Source organism: Sorex fumeus, unplaced genomic scaffold (genome assembly GCF_029834395.1).
Source record: "Sorex fumeus unplaced genomic scaffold, SorFum_2.1 ptg000115l, whole genome shotgun sequence".
In the NCBI taxonomy this organism is placed as follows: Eukaryota; Metazoa; Chordata; class Mammalia; order Eulipotyphla; family Soricidae; genus Sorex; species Sorex fumeus.
The window spans coordinates 5,425,897-5,452,477 of record NW_026606172.1 but is presented as its reverse complement, the minus strand read 5'-3'; the positions used below and the strand labels follow the sequence as shown (position 1 = coordinate 5,452,477).

The 26,581-nt window shown below is 36.5% G+C and overlaps 1 protein-coding gene across 1 annotated transcript in view; it reads left to right on the top strand.

Moving 5' to 3' along the window:
- CHMP2B (charged multivesicular body protein 2B) overlaps positions 1–23,731 on the top strand; it is a 30,378-nt gene extending 6,647 nt beyond the window's left edge. Inside the window, exons 2-6 of the mRNA XM_056135442.1 lie at positions 9,032–9,123; positions 13,119–13,313; positions 18,277–18,379; positions 21,788–21,894; positions 22,083–23,731. Of these exons, the coding sequence (XP_055991417.1) occupies positions 9,032–9,123; positions 13,119–13,313; positions 18,277–18,379; positions 21,788–21,894; positions 22,083–22,193 (608 nt within the window). The 3' untranslated portion in view covers positions 22,194–23,731. The remainder of the gene's footprint in view (positions 1–9,031; positions 9,124–13,118; positions 13,314–18,276; positions 18,380–21,787; positions 21,895–22,082) is intronic.
- The last annotated feature ends 2,850 nt before the right edge of the window (positions 23,732–26,581 follow it).

The window sequence follows — 26,581 nt, the reverse complement described above, 5'->3', positions numbered from 1 at the left end:
CCCACCTAACCCCTTTTCGGTCTGTTACCTGTCTGCCCAACAGGTTGGCCCCATAGTCTTAAACTGTTGCTCCTGTTAATCCAGTTTTCCCTGGTGGGCCGTTCCCTTGAAATATCCTGGAGATATGGGCATGGGATATCCATATGACACCCCCCCCCAGCTGAGAAATACTCCATACAGCGATATTTTCCTCCTAGAGAGAGTTAAAAACATAAAATAGAATTTATTAGACAGAAAAGTGCAGAAAGTACAAAGCTTAGTGTATGACAGAGTGGATATTGTCTGGTATGATCTTTATGCTATACTTCAACAATTCAGGGACTTCTCTAATAACAGAATCACTTTAAATAGCAACTGAATGTTCATATATTTAGTTGATAATTACTTTTTGTTTTAATCCTCAAAAGTGTAAATTGAATGTAAATGAGCAGTATCTGGAATAAATGCTGTAATTCAAGTTGGGACTTGGGCTCAGATCCCAGTAGAAAATTGTAGTGAAAGAGGCTGGATCACATGGAAGGTCCTTTTGGTTTCACTTTTGTCCAGACCATATCATAGCCAAGAATCATTGCTGTTTATACAATTTGACAATTTTCTGATACCACCTATTTCAAAGTATTTCACATTACCCAACAAAGCCCTGGCACATAAAAATTTAGAATATACACTTAAAAAAAATTTCTATAGATTTTTTTTTTATTGTAGTTGTTCTAGCAGACAGAGCAGAGAAACTACAGAGAAAGTTCTAGGACCCACAAACTCCATCTTTTGTAGATATCAGTAGAATGATATAGTCATGTATGTACTTACCATTGTTTTGGTTCAAAATGAAAAAGAGGGAGAGTAAAAACTATAAGGGAAATATTTGATTATTTTAACACTTCATATTTTTTATTTCTGGTAGAAGGATCACCATCAGATTTTGCTGCTAAATTATCAGTCACCTTTCTTGAGAAACAATGCATTTCACTGTATATTTTATTATACACTTAACTATGCCTGTAAGGCAAATCCCTTTACATTTCATTGTATATGTTTGTACTTACTCAAATCACTGCTAAATATAATGGCATGGTAGTTGGTATTAAGAATAGTGAGAATACAAATAGGTACATACAGTACTTTAAAAAGACTTATAATCTTGGAAAGAGATCAGACATACTAAAAAATAAATTTACTGGTCTTCAAAATAATACAAGTGTCTCAGAATTATTCTCCTATTATTTACTCTGAATTATGTAGAAGACCAAATTGTTAAATATGGGTTTACTTAAACCCATATTTATTATTTAAATAGAACTTATTTTAAAAAATTAAAAAAATAATTTATAGGAATTCATCTCATGGAAAAATAGTTTACTGTTCTTTTCTACTTAACATACATCTTAAAGTATTATAGCTATGTTTTAATATGTAACATTATATGCTTTTGGTTTATGGCTTAAGAACTGTTTAAATATTAATAGATCTATTAACAACTGTGAGTTTGTAGAATCGCAGTACCAGACTTAATTTTTTTCTTTTCTAATATGCAGTGTTATGTTACACATAGTTACATAAAATTAAAATGAAACTCTAGCAATTAAATATATATGCTTTATTAAAATGTCCTGCCTTAATATTTATTTATCAATGAGAGCTACATCTGTCTTTTATTTTCTGATTCTCTGGCACAGACTAGCTGTTTCAAAAGCTTAATTAAAGTCTAGTATTATCTGCAGTTAGTAGGACCCCCATAGTTTAAGAGATCAGTCCCATAAGACTGTCCTTACTTCAATAGCCTGCTGCAAAAATACCATGTACTTCTGTCTCACCAGCTGTTACATTTGGGAGTACCCACAATTTCTTCCTCTAGATTCCTAATTTGCTAGATCAGAATAACTCTTAGAACTCAGAAAAGTGCTTTACTTATTACCTATTTTTATGAAGGATCCAACTCAAGAACTTTCATTGAAAGCAGGGTATTAGGGGTGGGAGTCAGTTAATTTCCATTTCCTTACCCAGCTTCTTCCATTTCCTTTAGTCAACTTCTCCAGTCTCTACCCCTTAGCTGTATCTCCTGGCTTACTGTTTAAGTAACTAGCATCACTCTTAAGTTATATCCAGCTCAGTGTGTGAATCAATAGAAACTCCTGTTTGGGAATTCAGAGCTTTTAGAAGCTTTGCCAAAGACCAGATATTTTTTGTTATGCAACCCTAGGAATGGAAAAATAGTTATTAATAAAAGTCTTGATCTTAGTTATCAAGTGTTTCAGTAGTGGTTTTGCAGTGTGTGCAAGACATGGGATGATGTATCATTGAGCCACACCCCTCAGCTGTGTCAATTACCTGTACACAAGCTAAATTATCAACAGTGGCTTCTCTTTAGCTCAGTTCTCATCATCACTCTCACTTAATTGTGTGCTAACTGAACTTTGGCCACAAAGCAATTATACACCAAAAATTTATTTGTGATTTTAGTCTTAATTTAGAATATATATTTTTAATTGAAATAGTAAGGGCATTGTTTTCCTGTTGATCTATTAACTTTAGGAAACAAGGAAAATTGCAAGTGTTGAGGATGAAAAGTTGAAAATTGCTTTAAAAGAGAAGAATTGGAGCTTTCCTTGCTGTTGTATGACATTTGGAGAAAGGATGTTTAAAGACACTTGACCTTAACTGGTTGAAAGAGTGGATTACTAATCTAGAAGAACTCCTGACTTTTAAAAAGAGGAAAATGTACTAGGGACAATTACATACAGAGAAAAGATCATTTTAAGAACATAGCAAAAATTGAGCCAAAGGGAGACTTCAGAAGATACTAGATCCTTTATCTTTTGGCAGAAGACCAAGGAATAAACTGACAAAATGGTTGTTTAAGAGAACCAGTCTGGAAATTTGTTATGTTAGGAAACTAAGAGATTATATTTTAGACTAAGGTTGATCCTTGAGAGATTATATTTTAGACTAAAGCATCCTTGATTTAATGAATTTTGAAAACAACCTGTAATATATTCTATATTATGGATGGCAATATATACTCAAATAGTAAACATTCTTAGAAACCTTGGAGCAAAGACATCTATTTAATTTTTTTTCTCAATTTTAACATTTCCTGTTTTTTTCTCTAAAAGATTTCTTCCCTCTTTTTTAATGAAAAGTCTGTTACCAATCCAAAAGAAAATTAGGTGAGTGGAGAAACTCTCATCCCCTTCTTTCATAATCTTTCTTAATTAGTATGGCTTTATATTGCTATAATAAAGGAACCTTTAGAATTTGTCCCTAGTAAAACATGAGTGTGACAGGCGAAAGATATAACTTAGTTGAGAAACAGAATAAAAAGTTTGGAAAATAGTGTTTTGTATATTTCTGTATACAAAAATAGGAGCGTTGGCATCATATTTTAACTTTTAGAAAGACATTATAGTTGATTAGTCATATTTTATGTACTGAGAAGATTTTATTCTGTTCTAAGTACTGTATATTTTTATTGATATGTGTCAGCATTTTGTAAGGATTATATCTTTGATAACTTTTCTGGCTTGAAAAGTTTCACGGTATAATATAGTAGTTAAAATGAAAGACTTTTGGGGCTGGAGTGATAGCACAGCAGGTAGGGCGTTTGCCTTGCACATGGCTGACCCGGGTTCGATTCCCATCATTCCGTATGGTCCCCCGAGCACCGCTGGGAGTAATTCCTGAGTACATAAGCCAGGAGTAACCCTGTGCATCGTCGGGTGTGACTCCCCCCCAAAAAAGAAAGATAAAAGGAAAGACTTTGTAAACTGACCACCTATGTATGAACCTTAGCAATAATTCTTCCTTGGGCAGATTATCTCAACAGATAAGAATTCCCTCCTATGAAAAATTAAGGTAATAGTGTTTACTTTTTTGCTTTTCCCAGATTGGGAGGTGAATGTGAAGTAGTATCTTTTTCCTGTTACCTGATAATAATTAACATCTTTTTCATGTGTTTATTTTCTTTGGAGTAATGTCTTTTAAATTCCTCCATTGTTTTGTGTTTTTTTTCTTTTGTTCTTAAGTTATGACATTTCCATGTACTGTACTACCATAGATATAAATACACATGTATCTGATGTTTAGTCATATTTAAACAATATACAGAATATGATTTGCATATATTTTCCTCCAGTCTTTAGGTTGTCATTTAATTTAATAATCTTCCATCAACCACAGTGTTTAATTTTTAGGAAGTCTAGTTATCCCCTTTTTTCTTTTGTTGCTTGTGCTTTCAGTGGCCCATCAGAGAATTCATTCTGCTAAATTCCAGATCATGCAGATTTACTTCTGTATGTTCTTCTAAGATTCTTGAAATTCAGCTCTTATATTTGCGTCATAAATATTTTTTAAAATTTTTACAGATGATAGAATGTAGATTCTAATTTCATTTTTTGAAATACAGATATCTGGTTTCCCAATAACATTTGATAAAGAAACTATTCCTTCCTTCTCTCTGGATCTGCCTCTTTAGTAAAAAGGCTATAGTAGAATTGATTATGATTTGATTCTTAAAACAAAACACTTGGACCCAAAAAGTGTTACTGTTACTTTATATGTGACTTTGAGAAAGTTATTTTTGACTTCTCAATACTGTTTTCTGTTTTGTAAGCTAATAGAAAGATAATTCCATTAAATTATTAGGAATATTATAATATATGTAATCCAGTGTGCATTTAAAACACTTTTCAATTTTTACCAATGAGAGATAACATCTTGGTAATACTTATCATCATGATCTGTAATCCTTTGAAGAAATAAGTGGTGAGAGTTTACCCAAATTATAGTATATGAGGCCTAGACTGATATTTAAATTCTTCAGATGATAGAACTAATGATCTAAATTAAGAATGAGTAGATACCTAAAGTATACCTTCTTCAGGTGGTAGGAATAATGATTGGAATTAAGAATGAGTAGATACTAAAGTATATCAGGGGCATCATTGTATATATTTTATTATGCCTTAATAAGAATTGCTCTTTTATACATAAGAATCTGAGTTTATGTAGTGTTGTATATTCCAAAATATCACATAATGATTAACTGGCAGAACTAATATTCAATTCTAGATCTGTTGCTTTTCTCTATTATGATAATTTAGTATATTTTTTTCTTTTTTTATGTAGGAGTACTGCTATTTATTTAGCTAATGATTAGCTGATTGATTTGGGCATGAACTCCACCTTACTTTTTTTTTTCATTGTTTTATTTATTTACTTTTCTTCTTATATTTATTTATTGAATCACTGTGGGAAAAGTTACTAAGCTTTCAGGTTTAAGTCTCCATCATACAATGATCAAACACCCTCCCTTCACCAGTACTCATTTTTCACCACCAAGAACCCCAATATACCCCACTCCCACCCCTCCCAATGCCTGTGAGGCAGATAATTTCCACTGAACTCTTCTCTACATTGATTACATTCATCATTTTGACAAAAGATGCACCATTATTGTTTAGAATTTCACCCCCAACAATCAGAATTGCTGAAAAGGCATTGTGAAATACTTTGTTTTCTATAGCTGGTTATGAGAATCATATGATGTCGCGTAGGATTTTGGATTTCTGCAAAGAGCCAGATAATTACGAGATTGGTTTCTGTACATCTGGTGTTATGGCTGTGCCAGAGAGCTGCTCGTGGGGGGCAACTCGAGACCTTGGTAGGCCGTGAAGGATGAGCTGGTACCACCCCCCGCCCCCCCCCCCCCCCCCATGAGACTGCAGTTGCCCCATCACCACTCGCTCATACCTGGCTTTCCAATAAACTCTGAGGCGGTGGCCACCTTACTGCCCCGGGGGGGGGGGGGGGCGGGGGGGAGGCTGAAGGGAGCACCCTTTCTCTCCTGGGGATGCATGGTGATGTAGTTTAAAGCATGGTCCATTCACTTTTCTGCCACAAGCTGCCAGGCTCTGGATTAAGTCCTTTTGCCTCTGTAGCCATGACCATGCCGGAGAGCTGCTTGTGCGGGGCAACTCGTGACCTGGGTAGGGCATGAAGGACTAGCCAATACCACCCCCTTTCCCATGAGACTGCAGTTGCCCTATCATTGCCAGCTCATACCTGGCTTTCCAATAAGTTCTGAAGCGGCAGCCACCTTGTATGCAGTCCAGATGCATTCTGCCAAAAGCCACTGGGTTTCAAGATTTGCTTCTGAGTCTCTGGGATCATGGCCGTTAATCAGCTTGATCAGGAGACAGAGAGGCCATTTGTAAGCGGCAACTCCAGGTCTTGTTGGGATGGGGAGGAAAGGGCCGGTTCCACCCCCATCTGGTGAGGCCCCGCTTGTCTTGTCACTGCAGGCCCAAACCTGACTGTCCAGTGGCCTCTGGAGGATGGCGGTCACCGGGACTACAAGGGGAACAGGCCAAGGCACGAAACCTATTCCCACCTGGAGTGGCCCAGCCCCAGTAACCTAATGCAGGAACAGGACGCATTTCTGCCAAAAGCCTTTGTGTTCTGAGATTCGTTTCTGAGTCTCTGGGATCATGGCCATTAAGAAGTTCGATTAGGAACCAGAGAGGCCATGCCTCCAATTATATAGCTGAGCCAAAGGTGGTTTGTGGGTGTGTCTCCCACATACCTAACTTTTATCTGTTTACTTTCTTGGTAAACTTTGCCCCAATATTTGGGGGTCTGGACAAAGGCACAGCAGCAGTTTTGGGGTATCTGAAAGTCTGACGGTGCCATCAGGCTGCTGATGCACTCCCCTCATAGGTACAGACTGACCTGCTGGTGGCACCATACCCCCTACTTTAGTATATTTTTTAAAGGATTTTAAAAAACACTTTCCCTGCCTTTTTTTTTCTGGATTTCATGCAATATTGCAATAGAGATGAAAATGGTATGTGGATTTCTGTGTATGACAAATATTGTTGCCATATAAAATGCTGTATGCTAATCAGTTATCTAAGGGACTATTTTATTGTGATTTATTTATACTTTTAGTTAAATCTCAAGCTGTAGTATATATACACTCTACAGAAGTACTTGTGAAGTCACTGCTTATAAGTCAAGCTTTATTTATTTATTTATTTATTTTTTATTTCTTTATTGAATCACCGTGGGAAAGGTTACAAAGCTTTCAGGTTTAGGTCTCAGTCATGCAAATATCAAACACATTTCCCTTTACCAAAACTTATTTTTTACCATGAAGAACCCCAATAAAACCCCACCCCCCACCCCTCCCAGTCCCTGTGGGGCAGATGAATTCTAGTTAACACTCTGTCTGCTTTGATTGGATTCATTGTTTCAATAAAAGATTCACCACTATTATTTAGAGTTTACCCCCCCCCCCCAAATCAGACATGCTGAAAAAGCATTGTGAAGTGATTTGCTTTCTACAGCTGGGTTCAAGAATTAAATGTTGGTTTTGGATTTCTGCTATTTTACTTATTGAACCTGGAAGTATTTCTACTGAAAGTCAGATAGTTAAGAAATTGGTTTCTGTGCACTGGAGACGTGGCCGTGCTGGAGAGCCGCTAGTGGGGGGCAACTGGTGGCCTCGGTAGGGCGTGAAGGGCGGACCGAAACGCCCCCCTTCCCATGAGGTTTTAGTCGCCCCCACTACCCCGGCTCATACCTGCTGTCCACAAGGCTCCCATGCGGCCGCCATCTTTCTTTCCAGAGAGGAGAAGGCGACTGGGGCAACACCCTTTCCCCTCTGGACAGACCTGATGGCCTGGATTAACGCATAGTCCATTCACTTTTCTGCTCCAAGCTGCCGGGTTCTGCATTAAGTCCTTGTGCTTCTGGGGCCGTGGCCGTGCTGGAGAGCCGCTCGCGGGGGGCAACTGGTGACCTCAGTAGGGCGTGAAGGACGGACCGGAACGCCCCCCTTCCCATGAGATTTTAGTCGCCCCCACATCCCTGGCTCATACCTGCTGTCCACAAGGCTCCCATGTGGCTGCCATCTTTCTTTCCAGAGGGAGGAGGGCGGAAGGGACCAACACCCTTTCCCCTCTGGGCAGACATGATGGCCTGGATTAACGCATAGTCCTTTCACTTTTCTGCTCCAAGCTGCCGGGTTCTGCATTAAGTCCTTGTGCTTCTGGGGCTGTGGCCGTGCTGGAGAGCCGCTCATAGGGGCGCAACTGGTGACCTCGGTAGGGCGTGAAGGGCGGACCGAAACGCCCCCCTTCCCATGAGGTTTTAGTCGCCCCCGCACCCCCGGCTCATACCTGCTGTCCACAAGGCTCCCATGCGGCCGCCATCTTTCTTTCCAGAGAGGAGAAGGCGACTGGGGCAACACCCTTTCCCCTCCGGACAGACCTGATGGCCTGGATCAACGCATAGTCCGTTCACTTTTCTGCTCCAAGCTGCCGGGTTCTGCATTAAGTCCTTGTGCTTATGGGGCTGTGGCCATGCTGGAGAGCTGCTCACGGGGAGCAACTGGTGACCTCAGTAGGACGTGAAGGACGGACCAGAACGTCCCCCTTCCCATGAGGTTTTAGTCGCCCCCACTCCCCCGGCTCATGCCTGCTGTCCACAAGGCTCCCATGTGGCCGCCATCTTTCTTTCCAGAGAGGAGAGGGCGAATGGGGCAACACCCTTTCCCCTCCGGACAGACCTGATGGCCTGGATCAACGCATAGTCTGTTCACTTTTCTGCTCCAAGCTGTTGGGTTCTGCATTAAGTCCTTGTGTTTCTGGGGCCGTGGCCGTGCTGGAGTGCCGCTCGCGGGGGGCAACTGGTGACCTCAGTAGGACGTGAAGGACGGACCGGAACGTCCCCCTTCCCATGAGGTTTTAGTCGCCCCCACTCCCCCGGCTCATACCTGCTGTCCACAAGGCTCCCATGCAGCCGCCATCTTTCTTTCCAGAGAAGAGAGGGCGAATGGGGCAACACCCTTTCCCCTCCGACAGTATAAGTCAAGCTTTAATACTTGACTTTTTAATTTTTGAGCTGAAGAAAATCTAATATTTAATAAGTTTGTTTCTTTCAAGTTCTCTTCATTTAACATTTTAAATGATATTGAATAAAATATTATAATCTCTTTATTTAAGATTTTCTGTGTCTGTTATGATTCTCTTAGATGTAATAAAGGAACAAAATCGAGAGTTACGAGGTACACAGAGGGCTATTATTAGAGATCGAGCAGCTTTGGAGAAAGAAGAAAAACAACTGGTAAGTAGAATATTTAATTTCAGTTTTACTTTTCAAACTAATTGGGAAATTAGTGTTAGAATAATTAACTAGCTAGGAAAAATTATACAGGTCAGATGTAAGTGATAAGTAATACATTAAGAAGTAATGTTCAATGATTTCCTGCATTTCTGTTTCTTTGTTATATCATTTTGCTGACCTTTATTAGGATTCTTTATATTTTGATTATAAAATTAAATTATTCTTAATTTTGTAAAAGTCATAAGTGACTATGAAGTATAATGCTTAAAACAGTGTCACTTTCATAGTTATCAACAAAACTAAAATAGTTCTGGGAAACAAGAGATAACTACTAAAAATAATATTGTTACCTCATTGTTAGGTGTCTTGATATTTTAAGGACCATGGTGTCAATAACAATTAATGTATTTTTGATATAGACTTTCTTGCTCATCTTTAAATACGGTTTCTGTTTGAAATGTGTGCTGCTTAAAAATCTTTCTGAAGTTTCCAGAGAGAGAGATACGTTCTGCATGTAGCCAACCTGGGTTTGATCCCCAGTACCCGTTTTAGTCTACCAATCCCTGCCAGCACTAGTCCCTGAACACAGCCTGGTATGACCCTAAATCTTCCCAGGAAAAATATTTTTGAAAACAGCATGGTGCAGGGCAATTAACATGCATGAACTCTACATCTTTAATGTACATAATTTGATAGATCTGACATTATAAACTCCTTAACCCATTACTACCATCAAAATATGAAGACCATATCCCTTATCTTCCCACGAATTTCTTAATCACTTTGTAGTTACTCCTAGAAATCATTTCCTATCTTTTCCCCAGCTGACTCTGATTTGTCACTGCAGATTTATTTATATTTGCTAGAGATTCATCTAAATGCAGTTATGTAATAAGAGTTTAAAATATGGTTTCTTCTCATAACTTAAGGTTGATACAATTTTGGTTATCTACATTGCTTGTATCATATTGGGTATCATTTTGTTGTATCCACATTTTGTTGTATTTTGTGTTTGGGTTATTTTCAAGGTTTGGCTATTTTATATAACGTTGCTTCCAGTGACTCACTGAAGTCTTGTGTGAATATTTTTTTATTTCTTTTAAATGTATTTTTAAGGAAGTATGCTAGTTTTAATGGTAAATATACTAGTAATTGTGTACTGAAGGAATAGTAGAGGGGTTAAAGTGCTTGCATTGAACAAGGCCAATCCATGCGCCATCTCCCATACTACGTATGTTCCCCAAGCACACCAGAAGTGATCTTGAGATACAAAACCTGGAGTAAGTGGTGAGCACAGCCAGGTGTGGTCAGCCACAAAGAAACAAAACAAACTAAAAATGGCTGTAATTTTTTTTATTCCCCTCAGCTATGTTATTGGATACCTTTACCTGTACGTTGTTCCACATCCTGACCAATAATTTTACCAACAATTATTTTTACTCTAGCTCATTCTTGTGGGTATGTCATAGGTTGATATTTTAAAGATCTAGCTACTCTCAGCTGATGATCCCTTCTTTTCAGTTTTATATTTGCCATTTAAATGAGCCTTTGTTATAGTATCTATTAGATTGTTAGTCATTTTTCCCATCAAATTATATTCCTGTTAGACATAAGTATTATTTCTAGATATAGCTATAGTTTTTACAGTTTTTCTTCAGTTCTTGGCCTTCAGTTTCAAACAAACAAACAAACAAACAAACACTGTCCTCCCGTTGTTCATCGATTTGCTCGAGCGGGCCCAGTAACATCTCCATTGTGAGACTTCTTGTTATTGTGTTTGGCATATTGAATACTCTCGGTGGCTTGCCAGGCTCTTCGAGAGGAGCAGAGAAATCGAACCCGGCTTGACCGGGCTGGCTGCACGCAAGGCAAACACCCTACCGCTGTGCTATCACTCCAGCCCTCACTTTAATTTTCCTAATAATGTCCTTTGCCCAATGAATGTTAGGAAAATATGATAAATTTCTGCAAAGTTGTCATATTGAATATGTAAACCAATCTGCAAAATATTTGCTCCTTAATGTACTGTCTTGGGGCCGGAGCGATAGCACAGCAGGTAGGACATTTGCCTTGCACGTGGCCAACCCAGGTTTGATCCCTGGCACCCCATATGGTCCCCTGAGCACTGCTAGGAGTGGTTCCTGAGTGCAGAGCCAGGAGTGACCCCTGAGCATCTCTGGGTGTGACCCAGAAGGCAAAAAAAAAAAAAGATACTGTCTCATGGTCCATGAATATCTGTATCTCTATACTTATTGAGAGCTGTAATTTTTCAGCATTTGTACTTGTAAATTTATTGCTCTTTTATATAAACTTCCTCCATAAACTTTATCCCTCACTAGTTGGTATCTTTATGCTAATTCATATCTTCATAGCAAATTTGATTTCTGGCTTTTTATTGCTGTTGATAGAAATACATGAAGTGTTTGTGTGTTCTTAAACTCTGTAACTTTTCTGCAGTCACCTAGTGGCCATTGTTGAAATTCAGTTTGGTTTTTGCAGTCATATTATCTATGAGTAAAATTTTTCACCTTATTTTTAATTAAGTGTTTTTAATTTAATTTTACTTACGTATATTTTACTTTTCTCTTTTCTTTATTACACTGGTTCATACTTCAGTGCACTTTCAACTGTAAGTGGCAGTACCTCACATCCTGGTGTTTTTACTGCTCTTCTAGGGGATCTTTTACCATTAATTGTAATTATCTATAGGCATCTTGTAGCTGTTCTCTCTCCTCTTGAGGGGAATGAATTTAATTTTTTTGGTTTTTGGTTAGGGCCCTAAATTAATGATATTAAGCATTTTGGTCAGATTTTAATGTAGCTAGTTTTGGAATTAAAAATCGGCTTCTTGAGACAGCATATTGTGGCGCTTATCTAATCTAACAGTTTGCCCTTTGGGAGGGAAAGGCATCCTTCCCAAATAGTGCTTAAATAGTGGCCACTCCTGGGGCTTATAGGCTGCTAGCCTGAGGATGCAGTGCTGTTTGAGTCTTGCAGTGTCAGTGGCCACTAGGGCCATACTAGCTTTGTGGGGGCTAGGGAGTATGCAATGTTTGGGCATGTACCCTAGTCCCTATACTATGTTTTCTGGACTTGACAAGCTGTAGTTTTACTGAAATGTCAGATGGACCTTTTCATTTAACATCACGTGTGTCTGTGGTAGTCTGTATTATTACATTCTTCCACTTCCCCTTTTCCCTACTTTTAAATTAAAGGTAAAGGTAAAGGTAAAGGCCCTCCCGTTGATCGTCGATTTGCTCGAGCGGGCCCAGTAACGTCTCCATTGGAGACTTTGTTGTTACTGTGTTTGGCATATCAAATACTCTCGGTAGCTTGCTGGGCTCTCCAAGAGGGGCGGAGGAATCGAACTCGGGTCGGCCATGTTGGCCGCTTGTAAGGCGAACGCCCTACCGCTAAATTTTAATAAATATTGAAAATTGGTGGAAGGTGGTGGGCATGGTGAAGGGATTGTTGTTGGAACTATATACGCCTGAAACTCAATCATCAATATCTTTGTAATTTTGTAACTCACGGGGATTGAATTAAAAAAAAATTTGAAGACTGGTCCACAGTACAGTTGTTAGGGTGCTTGCCTTGCATGTGGCTGACCCAGATTTGATCCCCAGCATCCCATATTGTCCCCCAGCCCCACCATGAGTGATTCCTGAGCACCGCTGGATGTGAATCTCCCCCAACACCCTCCCCCGACCCCAAATATGAAAATAAAACAGATAATTTTCTCTTGGGCACTGTGATTACTGTTTTTAAACTTGCTTAGTATATGTGGATGAAAGTACTAGTTCTCTTTTTCTAGTGAACATGTGGAATAAATTCTCCTTAAATTACTGTCCCGCTTGTATTTTATGGCAACCTCTTCTGTTCATGATTAGGGAGAAATAACATGTTGTATATATTTGGTCTATTCTTTTGAAATATATCATTGAAGACTACCCTTCCAAGTGGTTTTTCATTCCCAATTTTATTTCTTCTATTAGGAATTAGAAATTAAGAAAATGGCTAAGATTGGTAATAAAGAAGCTTGCAGAGTTTTAGCCAAGCAGCTTGTACATCTACGAAAACAGAAGACTAGAACGTTTGCCGTAAGTTCAAAAGTCACGTCTATGTCCACACAAACAAAAGTGATGAATTCCCAGATGAAGATGGCTGGAGCAATGTCTACCACAGCAAAAGTAAGTGGGAAACTTTTCATTGTAGTTCCATCGTTTCATCTGAGATTTGTGAAAGTCAATATGGAAATTGGATTAAAAAAATGCTTCCTGGTAATATATGCATTACTAATTCTGTAATTAGTAAAATTAGTCGTAATACTAAATAATTCAGATAATTGCTTTTAGATCTGTTCCTGATTTCTTCTAATATAAAATTTCTTATTTTGAAACATTTTTTTAATTAATGAAAAAATTTTAGTGAATTATTGTGAGTTGCCAAGTTATGAAGGTATTTATGATTGAGTTCCAGGCATACAGTGTTCCAACACCAGTCCCTTTACCAGTGTCTATTTTCTTTCTCAGTGATCCAGTTTCCCTGCTGCCCCCCAGTCTGCTTATATGACAGGCACATTTTTCTTTTTCTCTTTTCCTCCCCCGCTCCCACTTTTAGGTACTGTGGTTTAAAATACTGTTACTGAAAGGGTATTATGTATGTCACTTTATCTGCCTTCTTTTAGCACCTAATATTGGTCCAGAGTGACCACTTTCCTCTATTATTGTCACTGTGCCCTCTTCACTCTTCCCCTCCTCCACCTCAACCAAACACACACAGTAAGTAGTAAACTTCTTAGTAAGGACAAGTTCTTCTATTCTTCATTTTTATCGCCTTTGGGCTTTATTTGTTCTCTTACTATGTGTCTTCATAGTCCCCATATGAGTGAGATCATTTTTTGTCTGTCCCTCTCCCTCTGGCTCATTTTATTCAGCGTGATATTCTCTAGATCGATCCATGTGTCAGCACATTGCATGATTTTATTTTTTCTCACACGGCCACATAATATTCCATTGTGTATATGTTACCATGCCTTCTTTATCCAGTCATCTGTTCTTAGGTGCTTGGGTTGTTTCCAGGTGTTAGCTTTTGTAAATAGTGCTGCAGTGAACATAGGAGGGCAGATGTCTTTTGACATTGTGTTTTTGGGCTCTAAAGTTCTATTTTCAGGAGTGCAATTGCTGATTTTGTGGAAGCTCAAGTCCCAGTTTTTTGAGGTATCTCTAATAGAGAGATATAATCTCTGATATAAGGTATAATCTTATTAGGTATCTCTAATGTAAGATATAATCTTCCTAAAACACTGGATCAGTTGACATTCCCACCAGCAATGAGGGGGGTATCTTTACCCCTGCATCCAAACCACCACTGGTTGTTGTTGTTCTTTTGGTAAGTGATAGTCTCTTTGGTGTGAGGTTTTGTTGTTTTGATTTGCATTTCCATAGATGATTAGTGATATAGATCATTTTTTCATATGCATTCTGGCCATTTGTATTTCTTCTTTTAGGATGTTTCTGTTCATCTCTTCTCCCCAATTTGATGTGATTGGATTTTTTTTTCCTGTAAAGTTTTGCCACTGCTTTCTATGTATTCAATATTAGACCATTATGAGAAGAGTGGTGGCCAAATCATTTCTCTCAGTCTGTGAGCCATCTTTATATTTTGGCCATTGTGTGCTTTGAATTGCAGAAACACTAATTCAATTCTTAAAAGTGCCTCTATCTTCAGTGTCTTGACGAGTTATGCCTATCTTTTTCTCTGTGTACCTTATGTCTTCAGGTCTAAATTGAAGTCTTTAATCCATTTTGATTTGACATTTGTGCATGGCATTAGAAAGAGGTCTGAGTTCATTTTTATGCATGTGGCCTACCAGTTGATCCAATACCACTTATTGAAAGGCTTTACTTGCTCAACTTCATATTTTATTTTTTAATTGACTTGAAACAAGATTTTTAGTCTTTTAATCCGTAAATTTTGATTCCTGCATAGCTTTGATTAATTTTTATAAATGAGTCAGAAGGACACATAAGTATCAGAAGGATTTGTCAGTTTTATCAGGAACTTATTTTTAATTTTTGCTTTTGATATTGGAAACAAAGTTTTTTACTATATAGGTTTTAAAGGACTCTGAGTCTTTCAGTTATTTAAAAAATAATGAGCTCCTTAATGTTAAGAACTTGAGCTATCAGATGTTTAAGACAGAGCCTCCATTGTCACGAATACTAGGGTCTTTTTTAGGGATAGAAGAGGTTAAAATATAGTAGAGCAACCAGGAGAAAACTCAATGGACTGGAGTTTATGTGTTGCTTGAGGAAACCTAGGTTTTGCTCCCTAGCACTGAATGATCCCTTTGACTACTCCACTGGGAGTAGCCAGGGAAAAAATACATATATGAAAAGGCAACTGTCCACTATATATGAATCGATTCAATAAACTGCACAGACCTTAAAAAAAAGTGATCTAATAAATTTTGCAGAATGTTTTAAGACCTAGCTCTTAAAAATACCACTTGGTGTTAGAGATAGGGAGGGCTGAATATGAGTAATGAACAAATGAAAATAAAACTGACAGAACAGTAAAAGTCAATTATTTATATTAAGAAAGTTAGGAAAATATTATAAGAAAACCCATCTTGTTATTCATGGTATTCAGATTCTTCAAAATCAATACAGAATTATCACATATGTACCCATTGCTACTAGAGAAATTACAGGGTTAGATTCCTGTGAGCATTGTGTTTTTGTAACCAGTTCATACTTAATCTTGTTTCATATTTCTTTCTTTTAAAATACACCTAGTTTTAATATAAATTGATTAAAATTGATTAGCATTCTTTTTTTCTTCAAGAAGACACTTTATAAACTTTTTTACCTTGGGGTTACTTCATATGGTCCTGCAATTTTCACTTTAGTTTCTAAGAAATATTTTGATTCAGCAAATGCTCCTTTGTATAGAAACTTAAGTTTGTGACTCTAACATGTGATATGGATGAAATGGAAACCAAAATTAAACAAGGGCTTAACCTGTATTACAGGTTAATAATTTATATCAACTACTATAAACTATAACTGCTTTTATATAGACTGTAATATAAACTATAATATAAGATAGTTTATATTACAGTTTATATAAAAATAAATAAATTTTATATAAATATAAAAAATAGTTTATATAAAAGCAGTTCATTGAGGCAATTTGTCAGGTATATTGGATTCAAATGTTACTTCCATTAGTAGTTGTGGGATTTTGCAATTTTTTTCACAGTTTTTTGTATTTATTTTCCATTTGTTTAAAAAGAATTAAATGATACTACTTCTACACAAAGATCTGTTTGCCTTAACTGGCATAATTGCAAGTAGTATTATATGCAAAGTTTTTAGAACACTACCTGACACATTGTAAGATTTTATAGGCATTAGCAAGTCTCTGATCATCGCGATAGCACAGCGGTAGAGTATTCGCCTTACAAGCGGCCAACATGGCCGACCCGAGTTCGATTCCTCCGCCCCTCTCGGAGAGCCCGGCAAGCTACCGAGAGTATCTCGCCCGCACGACAGAGCCTGGCAAGCTCCCCGTGACATATTCGATATGCCAAACACAGTAACAACAAAGTCTCCAATGGAGACGTTACTGGGCCCGCTCGAGCAAATCGACGATCAATGGGAGGGCCTCATCATTATATTCACTATTATTTAAAGTAATACTTTAAGTCTGAAGTAAAGTAATATAATTTCCACCGATAAATAAAAAACTTTCATCTATACTGAGTAGGATTTAAGAGGGCACCTGTTGAAATCTAGATTAACAGGGAGTATTCTCTGAGAAAACAGTATATAAACTGAAATCTGAAGTGTTGCTAATAGGGAAAGCAAATGGTCAAGAACATTCCAAGCTAGAGAGAGCACATGCAGACAAATGGTAGGTCATGTTTGAGGAAATGAAAGATCATTGTGACTAGAGGACATTAATGCAAATGAGATTGGCTTTTTAATTTGAGGCGGGCCTCCAAAGTGGTACCCAGGGACCTGACCCAGCCACTCCTGCAGAGGCCTTGGGATGAAGAGATGCGCCAGCCCTGTGGTGCCAGGCCTAACCCGGGCCACATCTGGGGGATTTGGCTTATAAGAATTTGTGATGATGGGGATAGAACTGGGACATCTGCATGCTCTTTAACCCCTGTACCATTACTCTGGCCCAAGAATGACTTTTTTAGCAGAGTTCAATTAATGTTTAGCCTTATAATTTAGTTGTGGAGTTGGCTTTTAAGATGAATAGTAAAAAGTCACTGGAGAATTAGGTATACTGAACTAGTGAGGAGGCACAGAACTATGTCAGACAGACTATGATTACTATCACTTAGCACACTGATTGTTTTGAGAATTGATGGTTTGCATCTTATCTTTAAGCTAATATTTTATATCATATTTATTTTTAATACTGAGCTTTTACACAAAAATTTGGAGCTATATTAGCATTTACACATTTACACATTAAAGTAATTGTAAATATACTAGACTTCAATCTTCCAAATGTTGCGTTCACTTCTGGAAACATGGTTTAAAATATATTAATAGGGGGCTGGAGTGATGGCACAGCAGGTAGGGTGTTTGCCTTGCACGCGGCCAACCCGGTTTCCATTCCCAGCATCCCATATGGTCCCCCGAGCACCGCCAGGAGTAATACCTGAGTGCATGAACCAGGAGTAACCCCTGTGCATCGCCGGGTATGACCCAAAAAGCAATATATTTATATATATATATATGCTAACATTTTTTAATTTAAATATAATAAAAATTATAAATCAAATTTTAAAATTTAGATTTAATTATTACCTACTTACCACAGATTAGGCAGGTGTAATTTTGCCATTTTAATAGCAGCAAATTTTATGTTGGAAGTGCTTTTTTGTTACATAATTTTTGTCTGCTATTTAGTTTTTTGCATTGGTCTTTATTATGTAGATGTTGTGCATATGGCTTTCAAATAAGCATTTCTCTTTTTTAAATCTAGAATATTCAACACTCACACTTGATTGTGGCAGGAAGTATATCTTTAAATAGCCTATTTCTTATATGGTGTCCCTTTGAATTGAACTCCCTAGTAAACTTTTATAATTATACTGCTAACATAGGTATTTTCATATATTTTAAGACAATGCAGGCAGTTAACAAGAAGATGGATCCTCAAAAGACATTACAAACAATGCAGAATTTTCAGAAGGAGAACATGAAAATGGAAATGACTGAGGAAATGAGTGAGTTCAATTACTTGTAATAAAATTTACTGTTTTTACATCTTTGGATTGTCACTTATAGTAGACTCATATTCTCATTCATGCAAGCATTTTTTTTTTCATAAAAGGACACAGCACTTATTTTTTTCTAGGTAGATGTCTATATTGTGACTCCAGTTTATTTTTAAATTAGCAATGTGAAAATCTTAATGTTTATCTAAACGGATATGTTGTGCTATATTTCTATGCCGTATTGTATCAGCATCTTCACTTTATTGACAAATAGGAAAGAGAGTCTTCCTGCGCTCTTTCCCTTTGTTTCTGTTCTTTCAATTAAAATCTTTTTTGAGTTCAAAACATGAAACAAAAAAGCTTAATAATCTAACACAGTACACCTGACCCCAAACCTTCCCTGAAGACTTTTATTTAAAATGCCGTTAATATTGCATACCTTTAATATGAACTAATGTATTGAACCTCTTTGATAAAATTGTTTTGTTTTCAATGTATTTGATAATATTTGGTAAATGTTCCTGTATTAGTTTAAATTTTCCCACCTCTGTTTTGGTTTGTCTGTTTACATTTTTTAAATACTCTCAGTACAAACTTTAAAAGTCTTTGGTCTGTCTGTACTATCAGATTCTTCCCAGATAGATAGTTCATGAATGTGTGAGCCTTCATTGTATCTTGGTCAGATTGAATCATAGCTTACATGCTGTGTTAAAACTGATACTATGGTTTGTGAAGATATTTTTCCCTAAGCTATGCCTATTCTGGCACATTAATATAATAGCAATAGTATATACAGTTGCATCTAATTTAATTATATGAATTACTAGACTCACCACTGTCTAATATGTTATATAATATCTATTTTTTTTATTTAGGGCTTAAATGATACTGCCTGTATGTCTTCAGTAGTTAGGAAGTAAAGCAAGACTTGCCTTGCATGTGACTGAGTGTTTCATCGATCCCTGGCTCATATGGTACCTCAAGGACTCAGGAGTGATCCCTGAGTGCAGAGTCAGGAGTAAGCCTTAACTCTAAAACCCTCCAAAAGAAAATTTTTAAAATAAATTCTAAAAACATTGGTTTTTACTTTTAATCTGTTGTTTAAAAATTATAATCTGTAAGGATATTGAGTTTTAATGACAGAAACACTTAAAGGAATTGTCATTTATATAATAGTCACAGCATCTGTTATGCTATTGCCAGTGATGTGGCACAGGTGTGAGCAAATTTTTAACAGAGGAATTAACTTTTCCATTAAACTATAATCAAGAAGAGTCAGTAAGTTTATACTTAAACACATCTCTCATAATTGTTTTCATTTTTTATTTCAGTGCTTTGCAAAACACGTGATTCTGTTTTGTTTTTTTGTTTGGGGGCCACACCCAAAGGTGTTTGGGGCTCACCCATGGCTGTGCACTGGGGAATCATTCTTGGTGGACCCAGGAGAGAGACCATCTGGGGGGTCGGCGCTTGGCCGCGCTCTATGCAAGGCAAGCACCCTAGCACTCTGGCCCTGCAGATGCTCTGAAACGCATGAGACATTGATAGGTACTTTCTGTTTTACCACCTTAGTTGTGCACATTAACATTAGCTACTATTTTTATCCAAAGATAAATTCAAGGCTTTGATAAATGTCTTTATTGTACACTCTTTTTAAGTTTATTCATATTCAAACTTTGGAAATAAGATCTTTGAGAAATCTTTTTATTTTTTATTAACGTTATGGCTTTTTTTCCTGAATGTAGTCATATTTCTTAATCCCTGATTACATTATTCTGCCCTCTCTTTTCCATAACTTTCTTTTCATTCCTGCACCTACTCTGTGTTCAGACCTTTATAAATAAATTCTGACTGGCCTCTCCTTCTCCCCACTATCATCTGATTATCATAACTGCTAAGTTTCTTTTTCATACTTTTCTCTCTGAGTCTGACATTATATTCTTTCTGCGACTTCTTGGTGACTACAAAATAAAATCAGTTCACAAATCAAAAGCATATTTGAGCCAAGGTTGTTCATTTTTTCGGTGAGAGTACTGAAGCCCAGAGTGATATAGTGACTGATTCTCGAAGTTACCTAGCAATAAGTGGGAAAATTGAGATACTAATTCATCTAAATGTTCACTTTATTCAGTAGTGATACTTCTTTGTTGTAGACGTATGCTCTTTAGCCCTTTTCAGAGCATTTCAAATCATTTAGCCCTTTTCAAATTATACTGTTGGGCTAACAGAAATATATCCAGTTGTCAAACATGCTTGTACAAACCAGGTACCTGAACCAATATCAGTCTTTATTAATAATGTCAAGGATACAAATAATTAAGATTTATATGCCAAATAGGGAAACTAATGGACATCTAAAATGACTTTCAGATCTTTTTTGTCACAAAGTAATAATGATGTGTTTAATGAGATATGTTTATCTCATGTTAAAAGCATGTTTTAGTTGTAAAATACTTGCATCAGTCAGCCACCTTTTATAGGAGTTCATGATTCTTAAACAGTAGTATTGTATTGTTACTGAAGTAGTCCTAAAGTCCCGGGATGTCCCTGCTAAGAACATTATAAAATTAGAGGACTCTTGCTGAGTAGTTACTACTTTTTATAGGGAGTTCACTTCATATAAAGAAAATATACCATATTATCTGCTTTTCTTCTTCTGTAGCACATATGCTGCTTATTAAGAGAGAATGATAATAGGCCAAATGGTTCCATTCTTTTCTCCTAACCATTTCCCATCTATATACCTTAAATAATAAACCGAACAGAAAAATCTTAATTTGCCTTGTTTGTGATACTATCCTTCCATCATTTCTCTGCTTATGCTGTTCTTTCTTACATCTGATCAATCTCTCTCTGAAGGTTTATAATCCTTTATCTTTACATTTGTTTATTGTTTTCCACTTAAGTATAAATACTTGCTTCTTTCCCCTTTGTTTTTTTTCCCTTTGTCCTTGCTCTTTCTGCCTCCTCAATTATATTTACACTGTGTGCCAACCTTAGACTTTCAGAAATTTCTTCCTCACAGTGCCTGATATGAAGACTCCACAGATATTATAGAAAGGGAGAGTTAAAGGGGGGGAGTGCTGTAGTGTTAATAATCCCTGAAGGTTAAATACACATGCTTTGTATGAGTTTAATGAAATAGTGAATCTTAGACATTGTTAGAATATTTTGCCAACATCATTAATATTATTTTATATTTACTAAAATATTTTGGGTTGAAATTCCATCATTTCATATTTAGGGCTTGAAAAATGTATGTATCAGTGAGCTAAGTTCTTTGAAGGTGAATTTTATAGTTATAAGTTTTCTGTTCCATAGTATTAAATATGCCAGTGATATGCGTTCTACTCAAAATGTAAACATAAACTGATGTCTGATTGAAAGTGACAGCTTTTTTTTCCTTCCACAACTAAGTCAATGACACACTTGATGACATCTTTGATGGCTCTGATGATGAAGAAGAAAGTCAAGATATTGTGAACCAAGTTCTTGATGAAATTGGAATTGAAATCTCTGGAAGGGTAGGAGCATTTTCTTCTCAACTCAAAATAAGTTCTACCATTTTAATCGCTAAGTTATTTCAGATGACAGTACTTTTTGGTACATGGTTTTTGTATCTAGAATAAACTGCTCTATAGCATGTCCTTTATGTTCAGCCTGAATGTGAGATAATGCACTTCTTAATTATTTTTTTCTCTCTTCTATATAGATGGCCAAAGCTCCATCAGCTGCCCGAAGCTTACCATCAGCCTCAACTTCAAAGACTACAATCTCTGATGAAGAGATTGAACGGCAGCTCAAAGCCTTAGGAGTGGATTAGTTTTTTTAAAAAAGTATTTTTATTATTTGCAATTATTTAGGATAAAGCAAACATAGTACAGATTCTTTTTACAAAACATTTTGCAGAAATGGTGAATGAGACCATAAGTAAGCAGTTGTTTCCTAACCCATGGCTATTTTGAATCTCCTGCCAAAGAATATCAATGATGCAAAATTGGGAACAATTTGGATTTTAATCAAAACTATTTAAGAGTTATGATTTATAAAAAGTTAATTTCTGCATGGCATAAAGAAATTACATTCATTACCTAGGGTATTTATGTTATAAATTTTTTTATGCTCAAGACAAAATCTTGTGAAATGCCAATAGGCACCAGCTTAGATGTGTAAAAATATTAAAAAGTACATAATTAATTCTGTATCAGTTGCTTTTCCTTTGTAAGCATTTATGTGTTATGTTCATAGGCGTTCAGCTGCCAGATCATTTTTAAATGATCTAAAAGAAGAGTGCTATTTAAACATCTGTTTTAAACAAAAGAAAAACTGTTGTGAGCTTTTTTTTTCCTTTGGGAGAACATTCTAGTTGGTAATTTTATTACCTTTTGAAATGTGCTTGGCACCTGCCTTAAAAAGCACAAACATATTGTGCACATCTTTAGCGTATTTTAACAGAAAGAAAAGGACTGCATTTCAGACAAAAATTGAGACCTCTTAAAAAAATGATCCAGGCTGCCTTTGGAAGAGGCTGTAAAATTGAATATAATTAAAAAAAATAACAAAAATTTATAGTAATAAAGTGATATATTTTAATCTTCTAAGATTGACAAAATTTTCCTATGAATTATGATTAAATATATTTTCAACCATATTAAGTATGTATTTAACACTCTTAAATTTAAACTATCATTCTCAAGTAACACTTCTGTGACAATACTCAGCTTAGATTTTAAAACAAAAGAAAGCACTTTTTTCTTGGTATGTAAGCTACAACTTTGTCAGCAGTTATTGCCTATGTGTATTAATGTATTAGCAGTACTCTTAAAAGTTGCTGTTGCTGTTACTGTGTTATTTAATGTACATATGGAGAGTGAGAGATACTGAAAATAGCATATTAGAGATAGAATTTAGAGTTAGGTTTGTTTTGAAAAATGACATTGTGATATCTGGGTTCCAGCACATTCTACCATGAACGCTCTGAAGATCAGATAAGATATAACCATGTCAGCTTAGTATGGTGGACATTTTATATCAATATTGACAAGCGAAATTTATTTTAGATCTAGTGCCATATGAATTGGTGAGAAGAATGAAAAGTTAAATTTACATTTTAATCCATAAACTATTTTATGTTTACTGATTAAATTTCATTATAGTAGTATTAAAATACAATCTTCCTGAATGTTGGTGGGTCAAAACATTGTACTCGACTGTGGAATGTTAACCCAGATCATGCTTTTATCTTTGGATGTACATAATATTGCCAACTAACTTTATTTACTTTATTGTTTACATGAGGGGACTTTTGTTTTTAAAAAAGTATTTTGTTAAAAATATCCCAATAAAGATTTATTGCTATTACGCCTTTTTCCTCTTTTTAGATTTTTGACTTACATAAAATTAAAATCTTATGCATTATGATATTGACTTTCTAAAATTAAAATCTTATGCATGTTTGGTAGGTTTTCCAAAGAAAAAAGTTTTTATTATTTTCCTACATGGAATATTTACATAACTCTGCTACTTCCACTTTAACAAAACTTACATATTTTTAGAATGGGGAGCTGATACAGGAACTGCTGTTTGTAAATGGATTACCTACAGAGTGGTAGTTTTACATTGACTTGTTCTGATAATTCCTCTCCTAGAACTTTAAGGACATACAACATTTTTTTTTTTATTAGTGAAGCACCATGAGGTACAGTTGTAGATTTACAAATCTTTGTGCTTGAGTTTCGGTCATACAATGATCAAATACCCATCCCTCCACCAGTGCCCATTTCCCCCCACCCCCCCTCCCACCCTGCCTCTGTGGCAGGGCATTCCCCTTTGTTCTCGCTCTCCTTTTGGGTGTTGTGGTCTGCAAAAGAGGCATTGAGTGGCAATCATAGTCCATAGTTCAGTCCATAGTCCACTTTCAACACATACAACATTTTTTTCTTTCTTTTTTAAATCTTATTTCAAGTAAGATTCATCTCCTAGAACTTTCAGAGCATACAAGTTTTTCTTTTTTTTATCTTATTTTTAAAATAAAGTGTTTAGTGTTATTTTTCATTTCAATCAAATGTAAATGTGTAGAAGACTTGATAACACAGAAAGGAAAGTAGCCATTTTAATTTGGCTAGATTTATAAAACAGTCTGATGTCAGTTCTCACAGTGACTATAAATTTTCAGTACTATACTGTTTTGCTAAAATAAAAAAGTTTCTTCTGAATCCTTAAGAGTAAGAAGCAGAGGCTAGAGAGATAGTACAAGGTGTAAGGCACTTACTTGCATGAGGCTGAATCCAGTTTTTCACAGGCACCGCCTAATGTTCCCTGTCCTCTCTCTGACCCCCCCCCAGCATCACCAGGAGTGACTCCTGAATGCAGAGCTAAGTGTAAGCCCCTACACAGCCCAGTGTGTCCCAAATATCCACCCCCAACGCCAAAAAGAATAAAAAAAAATTGTATGCAAAGTGTTTAATTAGAATACTGTTTAACAAAAGGGAATGCCCTGCCACAGTGGCAGGGGGGGATGAGGGGGGAGGGATATTATCCATGGTGGTGGAAAATGGGCACTGGTGGAGGGATGGGTATTTGATCATGGTATGACCGAAACCCAAGCTCAAAAATTTGTAAATCTATAACTGTACCTCATGGTGTTTCACTAATAAAAAAAAAGAATACTGTTTAAAACACACACACACACACACACACACACACACACACACACACACACACACACATTTGCTTTCCCTACCTATTTTCACTTTGGTAAAGAGGTTTGACAATTGTATCCGAATGAGAGGTTGCCAATAGAACAGAAGCATAGAGCAATATCTCTGACACAAAAAATAATGTAACTTAACCCAAAATATTCTCCCACATACAAATGTGATGGGTGGATATTTTTGAATATCGGACAGTAAAAGGTGTCACCTACGTGTCAATACCAATTGATAAGATAGGTGACAGTCAGGTGATTGTGTTGTAGTGACTGTACTTTAACCTTTGAGGGAATACTTAATTTTAGAAGGAACTGGTAGAGACTCGAGCTTGTAATCTTATACAACAGAGGGCAAAACTCTAGAAACTTATGCACTTTATATAACCTGCATTTTATTTATATCTAAATGTTTGTTGAAAGAAGCTATACTCTGGCCACGTGTAATCCAGTAATCACATACTTTCGATCGCTCCTTGTGGGCTGGAAATTACCACAAGTGTGTGTGGGGTGAGGGTAGTTCGATAGAGGGTTCATTATGACAGTACTAGTTGGCAATAATCACTGGACAAGAACTGAGTGTTGAAAGCAGATAAAGGGATATACATGATAACCTTTCAACATCTGTATTGCCAACCATAGTGTCCAAAATGAGAGCGAGAGAAAGAGCGCATGCGAGAGAGAGGGCAGAGAGAGAGAGGTTCCTACCATTGATGCAGATTGGGGTGCGGGGTTGGGTGGGAAGAAAACTGGAAACATTGGTGCAGAAGTTTCACTGGTGGAGGGATGGGTGTTGGAACATTCTATGACTGAAACACAATCATGAACGACTATGTAATGCTCTATCTCACAGTGATTAAATTAAAAAAAATAAAAATTCACTGCTCTAGACTCTCAGGTGTTAAAGCAGGGTATGTGCCCTAGTCTGGAAAGAGAACTGTGATGATTTTCTCTGACATGATACTGCTTGAATAGGCTTTCATAATTATAGAAAAACATCAAGCTTCCCTTTTTTTCTCTGATGAAGTGAGTTCCATAAAATAACTTAAGACCATTCTTCTTAACCTCAGTTATCTTAGGGGTCAATTGGGTTCAATTTGCCTTAGAGGGAGATTGAGGATTGTGGAGTCTCAGATCACACTCATTCCCCATTAATTACTCTCTTTGCTCCATTTCTCTCAGGATCTTGGGGGAAAAAAATTCTACACAAATATAAGCATAGACAAGCCTCTTTTGTCCCCCAAACACTGAAAATGTATCTTTAGACAATGTATTTCTATCAATAATGATAAAAATGTCAAGGTAAATTGTACAAATAGATAAAATTGTTGACTATTTCTACCAGGTTAACTTGAATAGAATATACTTAGTAAGCTGAAGTGACTTTATATTTTAATGAAGTTGACTATATTTCTAAAGATTTATCATTAACCCTCTCATAGAACTTAATATGAAAGAGTTTTTAGTGTTTATTCTAAAAAGTATGAGCGTCTGTATTGCACTGC